Source organism: Poecilia mexicana, unplaced genomic scaffold (genome assembly GCF_051168715.1).
Source record: "Poecilia mexicana isolate PSO_F unplaced genomic scaffold, ASM5116871v1 scaffold_21, whole genome shotgun sequence".
Classification (NCBI taxonomy): domain Eukaryota; kingdom Metazoa; phylum Chordata; class Actinopteri; order Cyprinodontiformes; family Poeciliidae; genus Poecilia; species Poecilia mexicana.
In genome coordinates, this window is record NW_028263390.1 from 22,525,143 (window position 1) to 22,543,183 (window position 18,041).

Below are 18,041 nucleotides of genomic sequence, written 5' to 3' on the forward strand. Positions count from 1 at the left end.
TACTTGAGTAAAATTTCTGGATTTCTAACCAAAGAGACATCACACAGACTCACACCTGCAGTTTTTGTGAAAGTTTAAAACTTTTTTATATTGAAAGGAAATAATTTTGAAAAACAATACGTAGCCTGATTTTGTTATATTTTGTTACTAATATAAATTATTGTCATTTTTTGTACTTAAAATACCAAAAATTCCACTTAACTTTACATGTTGGTCCATCTGATGATGTAATTTTTAAATGTTAAATGATTGATAATTTATCAGTTACTCAGTACTTGAGTGGATTTTTAGTATATACTTTGTTACTCTTGCGAAATTTCTTGGATGGATACTTTTTACTTTTACTTGAGTAAAAATATGTTTGATTGGTGCTACGTCTCTGGGTCGGTGTGACGTCATGTAGTCAGCAGATTCTCAATCCTGGTAGGTTTTTATTTTATTCTTGACGTCATCACTGCCCAAACTTTTAATGTATTTTTTACAGAATTTGAAACTAATCTTATCAGACTGTACCGTTAGAAAAGGTCAAACCAAACAACAAATCCAAACAGCGAAACAGGAATAAGGTTATTAATCTGATTTACTAACTCAAATACACAACTGAAGGTTTGCAAACAAAAACGTTTAATACAGGACAACTTGAAATGTTACTTTAAAGATAATAAACAGTACAACACAAAAGGAAAACCCTCCTTGTGGTTGTACCCAGTGATGCAGTCAGTGACATCAGCGCTGATGTAAACAGGAAGTGCTGCCTGGCCCCGCCCACCTGCTGCGGCATTAGCATGTAAAGGACAAATAGCGGTGAGTTTGAAAGAAACACAGAAGTAATTCACCAAAAAGCTTCCTTATAATAGAAGAAACATTTACATTAATCCAATGGTTTAGTTTTGTTAGGATAAAAAAAACAAATGCCTGGGTGGAAATGCAGCATACAAACCACTATAGAAACTATAATTTTCTATAGTTAGCATTATGGCTAACTACAGCTAGTTAGGATTATAGCTAACTATAGAAAGACGAAATAAATCAAAAATATGTTTAAGGGACGAGTGGTAAATAAATACAAACTTAGCCACATTGGTGAAGTTGTAAGATTTTATTTCTTAAAACGTTTTTCACTCTTAGTGAATTTAATCTGTCATAAGTTTCATACGTATTGTGTTTAAACCATAAAATATATATTTAAGTTTCATTTTTATATCAATTATAAGTTACAACATGAGGTCATAAACTGAAGATTAAAGTGTATCATTTTAACTATGGGCTCAAATAAAGTCTAAATGTTGGTTTTGGGCTAAGTTGAGCCATTTGTCGTCTCATGGAGTCTCAACTTGCCAAGGATTCAGTTCTGCTGCTTTCTCTCCAAATGTTAATGTTCGCCTCCCAAGACCCAATAAAAACATTCAGTTTCTGTTTTTCTGCTAAATAGTTTAGCTGTAATTTGTAACAAGAAAAAAAATATTGGATATTATTGGTGAATTGTGCAGAACAAAGAGAAAGTCCAAGATGGGAAAGAGTTACTTTAATTTAAGGTTGGAGGAGGTGAGCGAAGCACAGTAAGGATAGTGTGTGTGTGTGTGTGTGTGTGTGTGTGTGTGTGTGTGTGTGTGTGTGTGTGTGTGTGTGTGTGTTTGGGAGTGGAGGGTGGTTTAGGGCTCAAAGTAGCATCAACTATAAGCTTTACATCATAAGTAAAAAGTCATAAAAACTCCATGCAGTCAAAAATAAAGAAAACCAGTAACAAACATTACATTTTGATGAGTGCCGTCACCAAAATCATTGATACACATCAGATATGTTGCTCAGTGTTTCATTTATAGTTTAAAAGCAAATCTAAACAGTTTTTAGTTTAGATTTAAAGGAAATCAGTGTTTCAGCTGTTCTGCAGTTTCCTGGAAGTTTCAGATACAAAATTTAACAACCAAACTGAGATCACCTTGATGTAATCATCCTAAATATGAAAATAGCTCATCTTCTCCCCTATTGGTGCTGGTTGAATATTGAGGGAAAAATGAATAAAAAGAACTAATTTATTGGTCATTTTATTTGACTTAACGTAAATCTGGACAGATCTGGAAATGAAACTGGAATATAGAGGAGGAGGCAGGCAGCCAGGATGATGATGATGATGAAGAGGATAAGCATTTCTTTTTTCTAACAGGTTTGAAATGAACTCAGCTCTTCTTTGCGTTCCTTCTTCTCATTTTGCTGACGCTGCTGATTCTTTCTCTGATTCTGACAATAATCGTCGATTCATTGGTCCTTCTGCATTCAGGGACCAGAAATAAATAAACTGGCAACATTCAGTAAATCTGTCCATCTGACTGTTCACGGCTCAGGGAGCACAGACTCTCCTCCTCTTTGTCATTTTTGCTCTGGCTGCAGAAATGTTCCTCTGAGTGAAGCTGCCTGAATGAATCCGAGTTACAGACTAAGCTTTATTTTTTATTCCGAGGCAGGATGCTCGACATTGTTGACTTTCTCACAGGCAATAAAGTAATGATTAATTTATTTCCTCCTGTGCTATTGGTTTTGTTAGATCGGTTAAATCACCTTTTCATTCAGCAGAGTTTGATTTTCTCGTCTCGCTCGCTGAAATTCCTGAAGCTTGTTCATTTTTTTGACTTTCTTTGTAAAAATAAATCACTTTGATTCTGCCTTTCCTGCTCAAAGCACGCAATTAAACGCAGAATTTTTACCAAAAGAGCAGAGATTCACACATATATTCATAACGCAGCTTCACATGGAGGTGGATGAAAGTTTTACTCATAATGTAAAGTTTGGTTGCAAACTGTTTGATTTAAAGCTTCACTGCTGTCGGTTCAGATGTCAGAAACATTGAGACTGAAAAACAGACAGATACTCTTTTACAAAGTAATATTTGGACCAGTTGCGTAAAAAAGTGTTTTTTGTAACTGATTGTCTTTTTCTCTACAGAATAAAGTCAAACTTTTCTGAATGAAGTGGAAACAGCAGAATGTGTTACAAACCTTGGAAGTTCATGTTTTCATTACTTCCTTCTGGTTTATTTGTGTTAAATTTGTCTTTCCATATTCAGTTATTTTCCTGTCTTAAATATTGTTACTAAGATGTTTCCGTATTAGTTTTTGATCTGTTTTTGTATCTGTGCCGTTTACAGTTCCAGTTACATCGGTCGTTTCAGGACAGATTCACAGCTTTCCTCACATTGTTGGTTAATATCTTTTTCTGTCTGCTCTCATGTGATGCATAATGTGACATAATGGAGACAAAACGAAGAGGAATCGCGTCGTAAAGCTGTTTGGACCTGAAGAGCGGTGAAGACGGAGCAGATCGTCTGTTCAGACGCTGATCAGGTGATTTATGATTCATTCAGCTCCATAAAAGCTTCTGACGTCTTTTTTCCAGGCGAGTAATGAAAACTGTGTTCAAACCAGTGACTCTTAAATCCTTCATTTGATGCACAACCTGATCTGATCAGGCTGAATCCTCGGCAGGAAATAGTTCCCCCACCCACTGATGAGCTTTTATGCTGATTTCATTCATCAGATTCACATTTTCTGCTTGTTTTTTTCTTTGGTCTACCAGAGTTTTTAACAGCGGAGGAGACAATGGCATCGGATCAGCTGGTTAAGACGCTACATAAAGGAAAATAAAAAATCAGTTGATTCACGGCAGAGGTACAGCAGAATATTTAAAATTTAACACTTAAAGAACCAGTAATATGCTTTCAGATCGGTTTTCTTATCACTTGTTTTTTAAGTCAATTTGCTTTTTTATTTTACATCATTTTCCATCCCACAAAAACAACTATCAATCCTCTTTTTGCAAGATTTTAGTTCTATATTTATTTTTAAATCCTAAAAATGTAGATAGAATTGTAATTCTTTGAAGATTAGGAAAAAACTTCTGAAGTATCTAAATTTATAAAATGTCTCTTTCTCCTCTTTTTTTAAGCAAAATGGCTCTTCAGGTTGCAAAGGTTGCAGATTAATATCAGAAATGGGAAAAATATTCAAAACCTCTCAACTCTCACTCACTTCATCTCCATCCATCCTTCACTTCTGTTTATCTTCAGTCTCTTCATTCCATCTTCTGTCTCATTTTCTTGTATTTCTGATGCTTCTTTGCATATTGTGGCTGTAATCCAGTCGGCCTCCTCAGTCGGTTTGTTGCTCTCTGATGAGCTCTGTCAGCTGCTGCAGGTCAGCCACAGGTTGGTTCTTTCTTCTGTTTTCATTTCTGTATGCTGGTGCTGGTTGTCTTATTTAATTGGGTCAAATCTCTTATTTACTGCATATGTAATTTCTTTTTATTTTATCAAAACATTTCTCTCTTGTAAATAAGGTCATGGGCCTCAATGAGAGAAAATGTTTGAAATAAACTAAAAATAAAAGTAAGGTACCATGACCACCAACAAAATGCTAAAATCAACAAATACTAGCAATTTTACTTATTTTATTAGTTCAAAACATCACATTCAGCTTAATATGCATTAATACAATCAATACATTTGATTGGTTATTTGTGGGTATTTACAGAGCCCTTCACGCTTTATAAAATCTTTACTTTGTAATTAATTTTCTCTCTTGTTGAGGTCAAAAAGTTTTTATTTATGTTTTTATGTTGAAGACTAAGAGCAATTTAAATAACATAAATATATACATAAAATATCTCCGAGATGCCGTCCACCTACAGTACAGAAAAATTAGTTTTTAATTAGTTTTTTCAATGAACTTTATAAAAATGATATATTAGTGGAAACTCCTTGGAGGTAAACATGATGATGTGTAAATATTTCATTAGTTTCACAAAGTTGGATAATAATCAGACACTGTTATTCATTAGTAAAGTCCTTTTTTAATTAATTAGATTATCACATTAATTTATAACCAGTTATTCACATAAAAAAATTGAGAAAAGCTCCAAAGATCACAAAACTTAATTAATCTTAAGTTTTTTTTAAATCTCCAGGTATTTTTTCTGCACTGATAAAGCCTCAGACAGATGAAGCTCTGGAAAGTAGCATCCAGGTGTTGCTAATCAAATGTATGGACTTATTGATCACAATCAATATCAGGTTCTGTATGAAATCAGAGGTTTTGACGTTTTGCTGCTCTGGTTGTAGGTAACAGCCGCTCCTCTTTAAATTGATTACAGCAGCTTTAGTTTGATTCGTAAAGTTTCCATCTCAGTAATTCTCTCTGTTCATGTGAAACCCAACATGTGCATCAGGACTCAGCGCTACGCCTGGAGAAAACCAAACGCTCAGTTTCATTTTGCTGGATGGAAACGTCGTTTTTATTTTTTTATTTTAAACTTTTTTTTATTTTATTTTTTTATTTTTATCCCGTATCCAATCGTTCTGCCATCAGGAATAATAACCAACATAAAGTCGTCTCTGTGAAATCTGCTGTCATGTTGGATGGAAACTGCAGGCAGAATGACTGGATTCATCTCAGACATGGTTTATGTTGCAAAGTGATGCCACTGAGGCATGATGGCTTCATTCAGGAGCTGGAAGATTAGCTTTACTAAACAATAATTTCCTGTCTGGAGAGGTCAAAAAGGTCACAGACTTGAGAAATGAGGTCGAACAGAGAGAGGAATTTGGACCCTGATCACTCACCGTCAGCAGCATCAACAGGAATCTGGCGTCAGGCCAGCTGGACATTTGACCAGTCTATGGGACAATTAGTAGAACCCATAATGGTCAACAGAGCTGAGGTCAGAACATTCCCAAAGCTTAACAAACCTGTTTTATTGTGTGTTCAGGTTTTACCCATCTGACCCAAACTGCCTGTTCTGAAGGAAAATGATGCTGTGCAGGAAACCTTCCCAAAAACGTTGATCAGCCAGAAACTTATTGATGATGATGATGATGAGGTAAATCAAAACAAGGTGTCTGCAGTGGTGTGTGTATAACTTTGATTTATGTCGTTTGAATTAAAGTCAGAGTTTATCCAAACTTCTGTTCCCAGTTTGTGTTTTGAGAAATCATAGTATTTTACTAATTAAATTATTAGAAAATACACAAATGAACATATGAGTAGAGGGGAGCTCTAAAGGAATAAAATATTAAAACTGAGATTGTTAGTGAAGAATTTGTCAGGTTTTAATTATCTGAACCCAATTTAGAGGCAGGAAGTTGGTGACTACAAGGTGTAAGGAACACCTGATAGCTACAGGAAGGAAATCACAGGGGACAGGACGAGAAGGCAGCAGCATCAGAGGAGACAGGGAACATGAATAACCAAAGAAATCATCCAGAAGAAGTGAAGAAGAAGATGTTAAATACTGGGAGCCAGATTACCAGAGAATGGATTAGAAACCAGGTGCAGCTGTGAGTAGAGAGCCGAAGGCAGACTGAGGGAGAGAAGGAGAGAAAACAAACCGAGGAGCAGACGGAACAGACATCTAGAAAAAAATAAACTAAACTCAAGAAATAAATGACCACATTTCATGTAAGATATTTGTTGCTTGGGGCTCTGCAGCCGTCTGCATGTGCTGTGTTTGAGTGGCCAGTGTGCGATATTAGTCACCAGAGAAAAGCTGATTCTTTATTCTGTCTTCGCTGTTAGAAATGAAATAATCTCAGGGATTAAATGTGGATTTATCTCCTTCTGTGGAGGCTTCAGTCCAGTCAGATGGAGCCGTATTGTTTTCAAAGCTCTCAGGAATCCACCTGGACCAGACATTAGTTTAGAAAGGTGCAGCAGCAGCTCCCCTCACTGTTTAAACGCCGACTGGAGGAGATCTGCTCTCCTACATAGATCCATCTTCTCTGCTGTTTTTTACTGTTTCTGTCTTTATAATTGCTTGTCTTAATTACTGTAATCATCTTCTCTTCACCCCTCATTGATGCCATTTTCATCTCTCCATGCGGATGCTTGATTACTTTGAACTACCCCTTCATTTCACTTCATTACAGTTTTCGTCTGGGTTGTTGTTTCCTGGCTGCTTTTAAAAGAAAATCATTTCTTTAAGACATTTCAGAATCTTGTAAAGTTTTGGTGATTAACATAAACATGTTTAGAAGTAAATGATCACATTTGAGTTCTTGTCTCTTTGTTAACAGCTGAGCAGATGAGACGTGACTTTAACTCATCTCAGTAAAATATCAACACCCAGCTGCATGTGATGAGATAAAGTGTGGCGTTGCTGAAAATATATTGATTTATGCTTCAGATTATGATGACTTCCTTCGCACTGACCAGAATGAACCTCCTCCAGTATGTGAGGGATCATCTCTAAAGCTTCTTGTTGTTTTAGACCAACAGCAAATCTAATCCAACGTTCCCGTCTCCCTTTCCTCCCCTGAGGTCTCTGTACCATGTAGGCAGCACAGCCTCAGACCCCAAACCTCCAACACACCAAATCTGGAACCAAACTGCACTTGTTTGTAGACTGACTACATTATAAACCTCACATTTTCTCATGCAGCATGAATATGAATCATGACTAAAAGATCAGGATCCCACATAAAAGCCGTTTCTTCTGTAAGAAGCTGTAGAGCTGCAGACAGGAGCTCCACCATCCATGTCCTGTTTGTCGTTTCTCAGGTTCTGACGGTTTTAAAATCTTGCTGTTGATGAAGCATAACTAACTAAAGCTACTGATGGCAGCTGCTTTCTGCTCAGTTGTAGAAAATATATATGTGTCAAATTGTTTTGTAATATTCTGATGTCAGCATCACTTTCATAACCTTCTGACTCAGTGAGCAATAAGCAGTTATTAGTGTTTGATAATCATCAACACAACGATGTAAGCTTCCTGATGTTGGGACTGTTCAGCTGTTACCTTGAACTGATGCAACATTTACATTAAACTTAATGTGAAGTAGAACAAACGTCAGTGTTTCATCACAGCCGGATAAATCTTACTCTAAAGTCACGTAGACGGGACTGAATGACAAAATGTTAAGGGTCCTTCAGGTTTGAAATTCAGCTGAGCACAGAGGTAATGTTTTCCCTGCAGGGCCGTGTTATTAACCCCTCTGATGGCAGATATATCCATCAACGCAGCCGCCAGGATGTGACTTTAATTGTTATTCAAGCCATGTCTTTGACTGTGCAGCAACCATGACCACAGTGGACAAAGACGTTTCTCCTTCGTGCCAAAAGTGAACAGAGCAGATCTTAAGGCCAGAGAGCAGAGGAAGTTAACGGTTTGATTCAGCAGAATATTTTTAACCTAGTGAGATGATGCAGATGCTTAGAGGGAGCAACACTCATGTAAAAGTCCTTCAGCTGGACTCACGAGACATTAATCTGCTCCAATTTAAATGAGTTACTTTAGATGATATTGTTCTGGACAACAAAGGCAAAAATAGTTTGGATTATTTGTATGAACTCATCTCCAGTTCAGGCTGGACTGCAGCAGTAGTTTTAGTTCTTCTTGACTCGGAGTCGTCGTGGAGAGGAAGCCATTCAGTTTTGGGAATTTAACTTTTGCAGCTGGTTTGGTTTGTCGGCATCAGAGCAGGACGATGTCTGAGGACAGGATGTAAGAAGAGGATGGACAGACGGGAGTCGGTGACTTTGTGCCAGAAACTCTTTTGGACCCCTAAGATTATTTCTGCAGTGAACTGATGCATAAGAAACGACAGATTAAACCAAGAGGAGAGGATTTTCACTTCTCATTAATTCACAGAATTCATAGGTTTTGCAAAGTTCAGAAATGGCAACAAATTTGAAAGTCCTCCATGTATTTCTCAGTTATAAATCAGAATCATAAATCTGCTGGCTTCTCTTCAGGCATGCCTGTGGCAGTCGGAGGGATGTGCGATCTATTCATCCTTCAATAATACGCTGAGAAACTCAGAAGCTCAAACAGCAAATCGATAAGCTGTCAAGCAACTAAGAACCAAAACGTAAAATCAAGCTGCATTGACTTTTCAGCCCCAAACGGTTTGATTTGAGACGCTTTGACTTTTACAACCTGAACTGCTGGTAATAATCGGAGTGAAAATAACTGGATTTTCACCGAATATTTTCCCTGCTTTTGATCAGAACAAAGTCTTTGGGCTTTTTGGGATAATTTCTGTTCTTTCAGCTCCACCAGCATTACTGTTTTTAAAGAAGCTGGAAGTAACGACCAGCACTTTCACTGACTAAACCTTTATTCAGCGATTTCCATCAAGCAGAGACCAAACGGTGTGTGATCACTTGCCTTCACAGGGACATTTATTACAGAGCAAAGCAGAAAAACAAGAAGCATGCGAAATACATAAAAAACACATCAAGCATTTGAAAGAAGGGAAAATATCAGAACATGGCGTAAAGAAGAGCAAATTGTGGATATTTTCATAAAAATAAAGCACAGATCATCCCCTCTGAGGCTGAAGCACCAACACAAAGCGATGATGATGATGATGGTGATGATGATGGTGACCAGTGGGTTCTGTTAGTCCAGGCAATCAGCAGGAATCTCCCCACAAGGCATCCCTTTCCTCTCCGTCTGTCAGCGTCTTTAAAGCCCCACAGGAAGCAGGGCATGCTGGGCCGGTAACCGCCCAACCCGCAGCAACCAGATGGACATAAATACCAGCAGCAGGATGAGCTGAAAACTCCAAACGTGACTCCTGGAAGTATATCATCCCATTTAATTAAACACAGTTTGACTGAGTCCTCATTTCTGAAATTGTTTACTTCACAGCTCTTTAATAAAAAGGCATTCCTGTAATGCAATTAGACACTAATTACAGGCTGCAGAGGGAAAACGGGGATTGTGTTCAGCTCACTTTCGGTTAATTAATTCCAAATAATCACTTCCTGAGCCTGCAGAGGTTTTTCTTTTCAACACTAACGATGTTTGCTGGTTTCAGGGAAACCACTGTGTTCTTATCAAACTCACATATTGATCATATTATTCTTAAAATAATTAAATCATTTAAACCTCCAAAGTTCAGACATTATCAAGATGTTCTGATAATTGTGGCATCATGAAGAATTGTTTTTTTTTCTCAGTAATTGAATATTGACCATTAAAATATAATTGTTTTTCTCTAAATCCAGCCTTTAATTGTGGAAAATAACATGAGAATAAATAGCTTTTAAACAAAATCATCAGTTATTGCTGTTAACACTTTGCGTCGCTCCTTTTTGCCACCGGCGCAGTAATTAAACAGCAGTCAGTCTCTGAGTCCTGGTTCCCATGGAAACCTTCTATTTCAGCTCTTCTGCAGGTTTTAGATGAGATAACCATAGAAGAAGAAGGCTAATTTAGTGAAGCATTCCTATGATGACCTGGCCACATGGTTTAGATCCAACGAGGATCCATTTTTTGTGTCGATGTCCTGGTTCACCTCAGCATCACAGATCCTCTTCCTTACTCAGGAGACATGAAGTGATTCATCTTTATCACACACCAGAAACTCTTAGTCTGATCTGAGCAAAGCAACATTTGCAGCTAAAGTCCCAGTAGAATAACAATCTACCATCACAATGACTACGTTTGTGATGGTAGGATGAAATAAGCTTAGTTTTTTTCTGGCTTTCCTCCAAAACGACCACTTGTTATGGCACCTAATGGTTGTTAGGGAAACGTTGAGACTCCAGTCAGAGTTGGTGATGTTTCTACCTGCCGTTCCGTCTCCACGGTGACAAGAGGAACACAGGTCGACACAAACCTTTCTGACTTGGATGGCGTGTTTATTTTGTCTTTTCCGTTTTGCTTGATGGTGTTTTTGGTTTCTCTGTCACATCATCTTTGTACATCAAGGAAACATAAATTTGTAGATTTGTAATTAGAAGCTTTCAGACACTTGATCAACACAGCTACGAATAAAAATGTTTCACTCACATTTATTTTACTGGAGGAGTTTATGATGACAGCCAGAGATGCAAAAGTGATTTTGTTAAAACAGTATGTTGTCAAATTGAGATGTTTTCCACACTCAAACTCTAATTATAGGTCTGGTTTTCACTGTGAGTGGCGTTCAATAAAAGACCAAATTATTTTTACTTTTTTACAACATTTTACTTGAAATGCGAGTCCATTCTGCACATTAAACGAAGGGAGAGGTCTGGTAGCGACTCTTCTGCAGGTACCACATACATAACCAAACTGTCTCGGTACTGACTTCATTACCTGAGCACCACCTGGTAGAATAGTGCCTGTTTATCTGCACAGTGCCTCCTTAGCAGAGCCACATGCAGTTTAATTTTCAGTTTTGGGTTGCAAAGCGTCCCGTTGAGCTGAACAGAAAAACTGCCTTCGTACCTCCAAAGATAACAGGAGTTTGCAGATGTTTCCAGATTCAACCACTCTACCCAACGCCTTTGGATGTCTATGAACCTCTGCATTCATAGACATGCAGTGGTTGCATGTCTGTGCAACCACTGCCTGAAGTTTTTACCAGACGAACCGTCTCCAAAGCTTCAGACTGGACGTGTTGATGCCTGTTTCTACAGCCTCAGTTGTTCTGAAATGTGGAGCGTTGTAGCACATTCTCAGGATGTTTCTGCTCTTTTTTGTTCCAAAGAGGCACTTCTTGTTTGGGTTGTTTATGATGGTCATGATTTATACTGATGCTGTGAATCATCCAGCTGGTGCAACATGTGAGAAGTTTGTTTTTTTTTTTTCTGGGTTTTTTCCCAGAGTTTCTCTCAAACATGATTATCGTCTCTCTGCAGAGGATCCTGGAAACTTCACAGAGCCACTTCCTGAGTGGTGGAGTTCCCGTTTGCTGCCGGAGCCACAATGACGGCAGTGGGCGTGGTCTTCTTGATGGATGTGAGGTGGATGTGAGAGGTGCTGTGCATGTAGCTGGGCTGGCGTTCAGGACGGGGACCTCGACCGCACCGCAGCTGGCTGGGGAGGAAGAACAACAGTCGGTCAACCCGCTGTCCAGAGCCAGAGATACGTTTCACCTCTGAAGTAAAGTTTCTGTATTAACTTCTGAGAATGAATGAAAGATTATTTTTAATTCCTATTTGTTGATTTTGCATGTATGATGGCAGTGGTGGACAAGCTAATGCGCTAAAAGCAGAGCTAATTTATCAGCTATGTCTTCTGCTAACTTTTAATAGTTCACAATTAATTTTTCCAGATAGATTCAAAACTTACTTGGCTGTAATTGTTTGGTTATTGACTGAAAAAATTCTTCAACTACACATTTATGTTCATGCTTTTATTTTGAAGGGGTGAAAACTGTTATTGATGAAGTGCAGTTTCCTTTCCTCACCTTCTCTCTCTGTTTTCGCCCCAATAACTTTTTGTCAAACATGCAGAGACAAAATAAAACAACACTGTTAGAAAACAAGGTGGTTTGACTGAAAATACCAAAGAAAAAAACAATGCAGAAATTAAGACGAGAGATCAAACAAATCCTAAATGGGTCAAAGGTCAGCCATGTTGGAGGAACACGGCTCTGAGTTTGGGTTTTTTATCAATGGAAAAACTTGTACAATAGTTATGTAGCGATATTTTTATGAAAACAGAAAAGTTTTGAGATGTTTACCTTAAATTCTTTCTCCACAGGATGAAGTTAAACGGATATTTAACAGACTTGAATCTTACATAAATTCTCAGGTGTAGAATCTGAACTTTGTTCTGCTTGTGATCAGGGATCATCTTAATTTTCTGAGATGTTCTGTATCTAAAACATAACGTAGCGTCTGTCCTCAGGTCTCAGTGCCTTTCAGCAGCAGTCGCACAGCAGGAAACGAAATAATAACAGTCAGGATGTGTGGCGTTAGCGGGAGCACTCAGAGGAAGCACATGGGCCATGATTACTTCATTTCCCATGTGAGGGAGTCGATTCACTAAGAAAAATGAGGCACCGGCCTTCTGGTCCTCGCCTTGAATGCTCCGAATTTCACAAATATTCAGCCTTCTGAAAACTTTTGATTAGTCTGAAAATTACGATTTAAGTTGGTGTGTGCATGGAGAACATTCAGCCTATCGGAGGCAGAGCTGAGGCTGTTTTCACCTGCTGCTGCAAACATGTCGGGCGGATTTACGATGTGTAGGTAGAAAACCACGCACAGCTAATGCAGCATGCTTTCAGCAGCACTGCTCTGGACGGTGACCCACCGTAACATAATTTCCCTTCTAAATCAAACGGTTGAATCAATCTGAATGCATGTGGAGCAGAACGTTGATTAGAGACTTCAAATATTGATCCTGAGGAAAAAAAAGGTGTGAAATACAATCATCGGGCGCTTTCCCATCCAATCACAGATTTAGGTCTTCGAATGGTGGAGAAGCTGCTGAAATTCAAATCGGGCATCAGAACCTGGAAGAAAGGCTGTTTAACGGACTTTGAACGTGTCGTGGTTGTTAATAAAAGTCTGTTGGCTGGATATTTCAGAAGCTGAAGATTTACTGACATTTTCATGAACAGCCTGAAATTTGTCAGAGAATGGGCAGGTGGTGGTCTGATGGTTCAGGGTTTTTTGGCACACTTTGCACCCCTTAGTGCTTACTGATGAACATTTGAACCTAACAACCTTCTCGTAGCTGACCACAGTGTACACATCTTTGTTAAATTTAGATAAATGTCTGGACTCGAGGTCGCATTTTCAGGACTGACTGGTTTTAAACAGACATCTTTGATGACTGGGGTTTGCACCAGATCACAAAACTCAAGTCATCACGTTGGACATGACAAGGAGTCACCTGCACTCCAGTGATCTCCATAGTAACCAGGTCTGAGTCCAACAAAGCAGCTGTGAGGATGTGGCAGAGCAGGAAATGATCAGCCTCGTCTTGAACAGGTTGGGATAGATCTATAATCTGTGTGAAACATGATCATTGCATTTATAATCATTCTTGAATCAGGAGTTTTCAGTCTCCTCAGTTCTTCCTACTGTGAACTCTGTTCAGAATGAACTGTTTCAGGACTCTGTCACCTTAAATCCAATTAAGCAGCTGCTGGCCACGCCCCCAACTCAGTGTTTACACTCGCAAATGAAAATGGCTGAAAACAGACGCACAGTTTTACAACCGCACATCTTTGAAAAGCAGAAGTGTAGCCTCCTGCACAACCAACAAGAATAGAGCAACTGGCTTCTGGATGGCAAATCAACAACAAAACACTTGTCTTTTCCAGCAGCCATTGTACAACACATGCAGCAGTAAAACCAGCTGACCAAACGTGCTGGAGCTCAGCTTGTCTTGCAAGGTAACAGGTTGGGCTTTGCTGGGGTTGCTAGGTAACACTTCCTGTTGATTTGTGACATCACAGTCAGAAAGTTTTCCAGACACCAATTGACTTATTGCCAAAGAACTGCTGGATGTTTTTTTCTAAGTGTTTAGGCTGTTTTTATAAGCAGAGACCCAAACAGAAGTACAGAAACATGGAAAATGTGAGTTATGTGCATCGGGTCCGTCTGAAGCTGCTTCGTGACGCTGCCATGCCTCTGACCTGTTGAAGTGCCGGCGGAAGCTCTCGCTGAGCAGGTAGAGGGCGAACGGGTTGACGCAGGAGGAGGAGAAGCTGAGGACTCTGGCCACCAGCGTGATGACGAGGTGGGCCAGCGACAGATCCATCTGGTGGTAGTGGAAGGAGCGGTACATGTAGAGCACGTGGTTGGGGAACCAGCACAAGGCGAACAGGCCCACGAAAACCAGCACGATCTTGGCCAGGCGCTTCCTCGTCTCCATCTGAAAGAGCAGACGCACACCTCTGCTCAGATGTTTGACAAATTATTTTTAACCACAGCTTTAACTCTCACAACCAAGGAACCACAAAGTCTGTGCAGCTGAGATGACATCACCATGGACTGAGACGCACCAATCAGGAAACAACAATCCTCAAATACAGCGTTCAGAGAGAAAGGAAGACAGAAGAAAATAAAATCTGGCTGGAACACTTAGAAAGAAATCACTTTTCTGATGAAAGAATATAAACAACTCCCTTCCAGGAGTCCCTGCAGGATCGGTGAACAGAACGCGGCTCTGAACGTCCGATGATGAAACTAATAAACAGAAACGGACAGTTTCAGATCCAGAGGAGTCAGGCTGACATCGCAGCCCTTTGAGAGGACTCAGCATGAAAGAAGCCGCCTTCAGTCATCCAACAGACTTCATGCCAGTCAGACGTCTGTGCATGTGGACATGCAAAACATGTCAGCTGTGTTTTCTCACAGCATTTCCCTGTGAACTTCAGGCTTCAGGAGGAACATGAGAACCCAGAGGAACAGCTTCCTTCTGCTGGATGTGGATTCTGGAGGCAAACATCCTTTGAAGTGATGAATTCTTATTTAAAATCCGACGTTACGTGAGCAGAACCGTGATAGGACCTGGTCTGACTGCTGTGCTTTGGTTCAGTGTCATACCTTTGACTTCCTCCAATCATTTGGACGTCAACAAAACTGAATATCTTAAAATTATTTTGATTCACTGAACATTTCTGGTGTCATGCATCCTCCGTCTTTTTCTAAAATTTCCAACTGAACCAAGACGATGTGATGTAAGCAAATCCACAGCCAATCAGAGTTCAGATGTTGAGTCTGTCAGGTTCTCACCTGTTTGTTCTGATCCGAGTCTCTGGTGGCTCACCTGAACCAACATGATCACAAAGTCATTTACGCGCTGTAAGAGGATTACTGGAGCCAACTGAACACAGGATTAGCTTTAGCTGGAGTGGATTTTTCTCACTAAATATGCTGTAATTAAATACATTCAGCAGCAGCTGTTAGTTCACCTCACCGGCCCTGTTCCTTACAGGAAGTAAATCATAATTTATGTAAGAAAATGTTGAGTTGAAGCAAAACTCTGCTGATGAGGAGGTGAGGATCCTCTCAGAGCTTCGGGACACTTTCTGCTGCTTTCCTTCCTGAGTTTCTCAGAGACCGGCAAGCTGGGAGAAACTTTATTTATTACATCTGCATTTGTTTATCGCCTTTTATTGCTGTACGAAAATGTAACTTCAAAGGGAAACCTTCATCATTCCAGCTTTAACTTTCACTTCACTTTATCAGGATATAATGAAATGATTTGGTTTTGAAATGATTTAAATCTAAACTCAAGTGTAGAAAACACTCAATAGAAATTACCAATAAATCATAATTAGATGATCAACATCTGTTTGGTTTAATCACCCAGATATTCTTACAAGAAAACGGAAAAACATGGAAATTCACAGCCCGTTTTCCATTTGGCATTTTATTAGGATTTATGTGAATTAGCTACAAAAAGTTAATCATTATTTTAAAGCACAAAAAATAAAACTCCAACAGGTGTGGCCTGCATTTCTATTCAGACCCCTTTACTTTTTTACCCCTGAATAAAATCCAAGTGACCTAAGAAGGTCAATAACTGAGTAAATAGAAAGTCCTGCAACGTTCTCCTCCTGGAGAGGAGAACGTTGAAGAAGCTGTTTTGGCCAACAAGCTGCACCCTCTCCACCACACAGTTGACAGACAGCGGAGCTCTTTCTCACACAGACGGCTTCAGCTCCGCTGTCACAGGGACAGATACAGGAAATCTTTCCTGCCACAGGCAGATAACAAACGTTAAGTTACCTTTGTACATATCTGCCCATTAATCGATATTGTACAGATTGTTTACAAAGCACTATTGTACAGACTGTACAGATTATTAATTTTCACTGTTCATACTGTACAGAATCTTACATTTTATATTTTATGCATTTATCTTATTTTTATTTTATTTTTCATATTGTAATTTGATCTGTGTGTATGCTGCAACTGCACAGTAATTTCCCAGTTGGGATGAATAAGTCTGTCTGTCTGTCTGTCTGTCTGTCACTCACTCACTCACTCACACACACACACACACACACACACACACACGCACACGCAGAAAGTCTCACCAGGAGGTTTTGGTCTAACTTCTAGCACCAATGTTTACAAGTAGCTTCAGTAACACAGGAGCTTATTATCAGTGAATAATTCCTTAATATTGGTTATTGTTTTAATGTAACAAAATGTGAAATTACATTTACAACCTACCCAGCATCTTTTTACTGTTTCTATAAATTCATGACCTGTCTGAAGCGTCTAATTAGAAACTAATTTAACGTGGTTTGTTCCCTGGAGACCGTCTCTTGGTATTTGGTGACCCACCGGGGATCCGGGCCGGAATGTTACTGCCTCCCTCATGAATGGATTCATATCTCTGTAGTAATAATAGGAGGAAAGTTATTATCAAGAGATTTCCCCCGAGGCAGAGCGAAGAGCCATCGCTGTCTCTGAGGCAGAAGTCTGCAGAGCCGCCCGGGAATTACAGGCTGCCTGATCCCATTAGAGGCTCCATGGAGATAAATCGGCTCTCCAGGCCACTGCTGGATGCGCTGATCCATGAAGTTGTCATTTCTTATTCTTGGATTCTCTATGCTGAAATTCAGAGAAAGTATGTCCTCAGGTTGTTACACAACAGAGCAACATCTGGGTTTGCAGGTGAAACAGCTTTTAGTTCCAGGAAGCAGGTGGAAGTTTCCCATCAAGCATTCAGGAACACGACTTCCATCCGTCATTCATCCGAACGCGCACAAAGAGGAGCGGGTCCTGAAAGCATGCTGGGTTTCTATGACCGACAGAATCAGTCTGACAGGTTTGCTCTCTGAGTGACGTAACTACAAGAAATAAAACGTCTGCAGGTTGTTTATTATTTACATGTTTAATCTCAGATTAACTCCAGATTTGTTAGGTTTTGTGAAAATGTGTTTTATATAAAGACTGAACAGAAAAATGAAATGCAATCATGAGTTTAGCCTCTAGGTGGCCTCACTTCTAAAACATGGAGGATTTTAGGACCCTGAGGAGCAGAAATGGAAACTGGGATCTGAAGACCTGAACATAAAAACAGGAAATGATTAGAAACAACATTTTACTGAAAACAGTTTACAAATTAATTTGAAAAAATAGTTAAGAACAAGCCAAGACTGATAGATTTCATTCATTCATTCATTCATTCATTTGTCCATTCATTCATTCATTCATTCATTCATTCATTCATTTGTCCATTCATTCATTCATTCATTCATTCATTTGTCCATTCATTCATTCATTCGTTCATCCATTCATTCATTCATTTGTCCATCCATCCATCCATTCATTCATTCATTCATTTGTCCATCCATCCATTCA

The 18,041-nt window shown here is 39.2% G+C and overlaps 1 protein-coding gene and 1 long non-coding RNA gene across 4 annotated transcripts; one reads left to right on the top strand and one right to left on the bottom strand.

Annotated features, from left to right (window-relative positions):
- Nucleotides 1-712: 712 nt before the first annotated feature.
- On the top strand, nucleotides 713-12,247 carry LOC106903770 (uncharacterized). Of its 3 annotated transcripts, XR_001414743.2 has the most exons (5): nucleotides 713-804; nucleotides 3,251-3,338; nucleotides 3,571-3,662; nucleotides 5,758-5,868; nucleotides 11,619-12,247. It is a non-coding gene; the product is annotated as an uncharacterized LOC106903770 (long non-coding RNA). The 3 variants fall into 3 exon arrangements; XR_001414742.2 differs by lacking the exon at nucleotides 3,571-3,662; XR_001414744.2 differs by lacking the exons at nucleotides 713-804; nucleotides 3,571-3,662 and adding an exon at nucleotides 2,119-2,164.
- LOC106903767 (neuromedin-B receptor) lies at nucleotides 9,141-14,608 on the bottom strand. The gene is made up of 2 exons (XM_088001995.1): nucleotides 14,354-14,608; nucleotides 9,141-11,796 (listed from the first exon to the last, which is right to left on the bottom strand). Exons 1-2 carry the CDS (start codon nucleotides 14,590-14,592, stop codon nucleotides 11,634-11,636), a joined length of 402 nt encoding a protein of 133 aa, XP_087858121.1. The 5' UTR covers nucleotides 14,593-14,608; the 3' UTR covers nucleotides 9,141-11,633.
- Nucleotides 14,609-18,041: the final 3,433 nt, after the last annotated feature.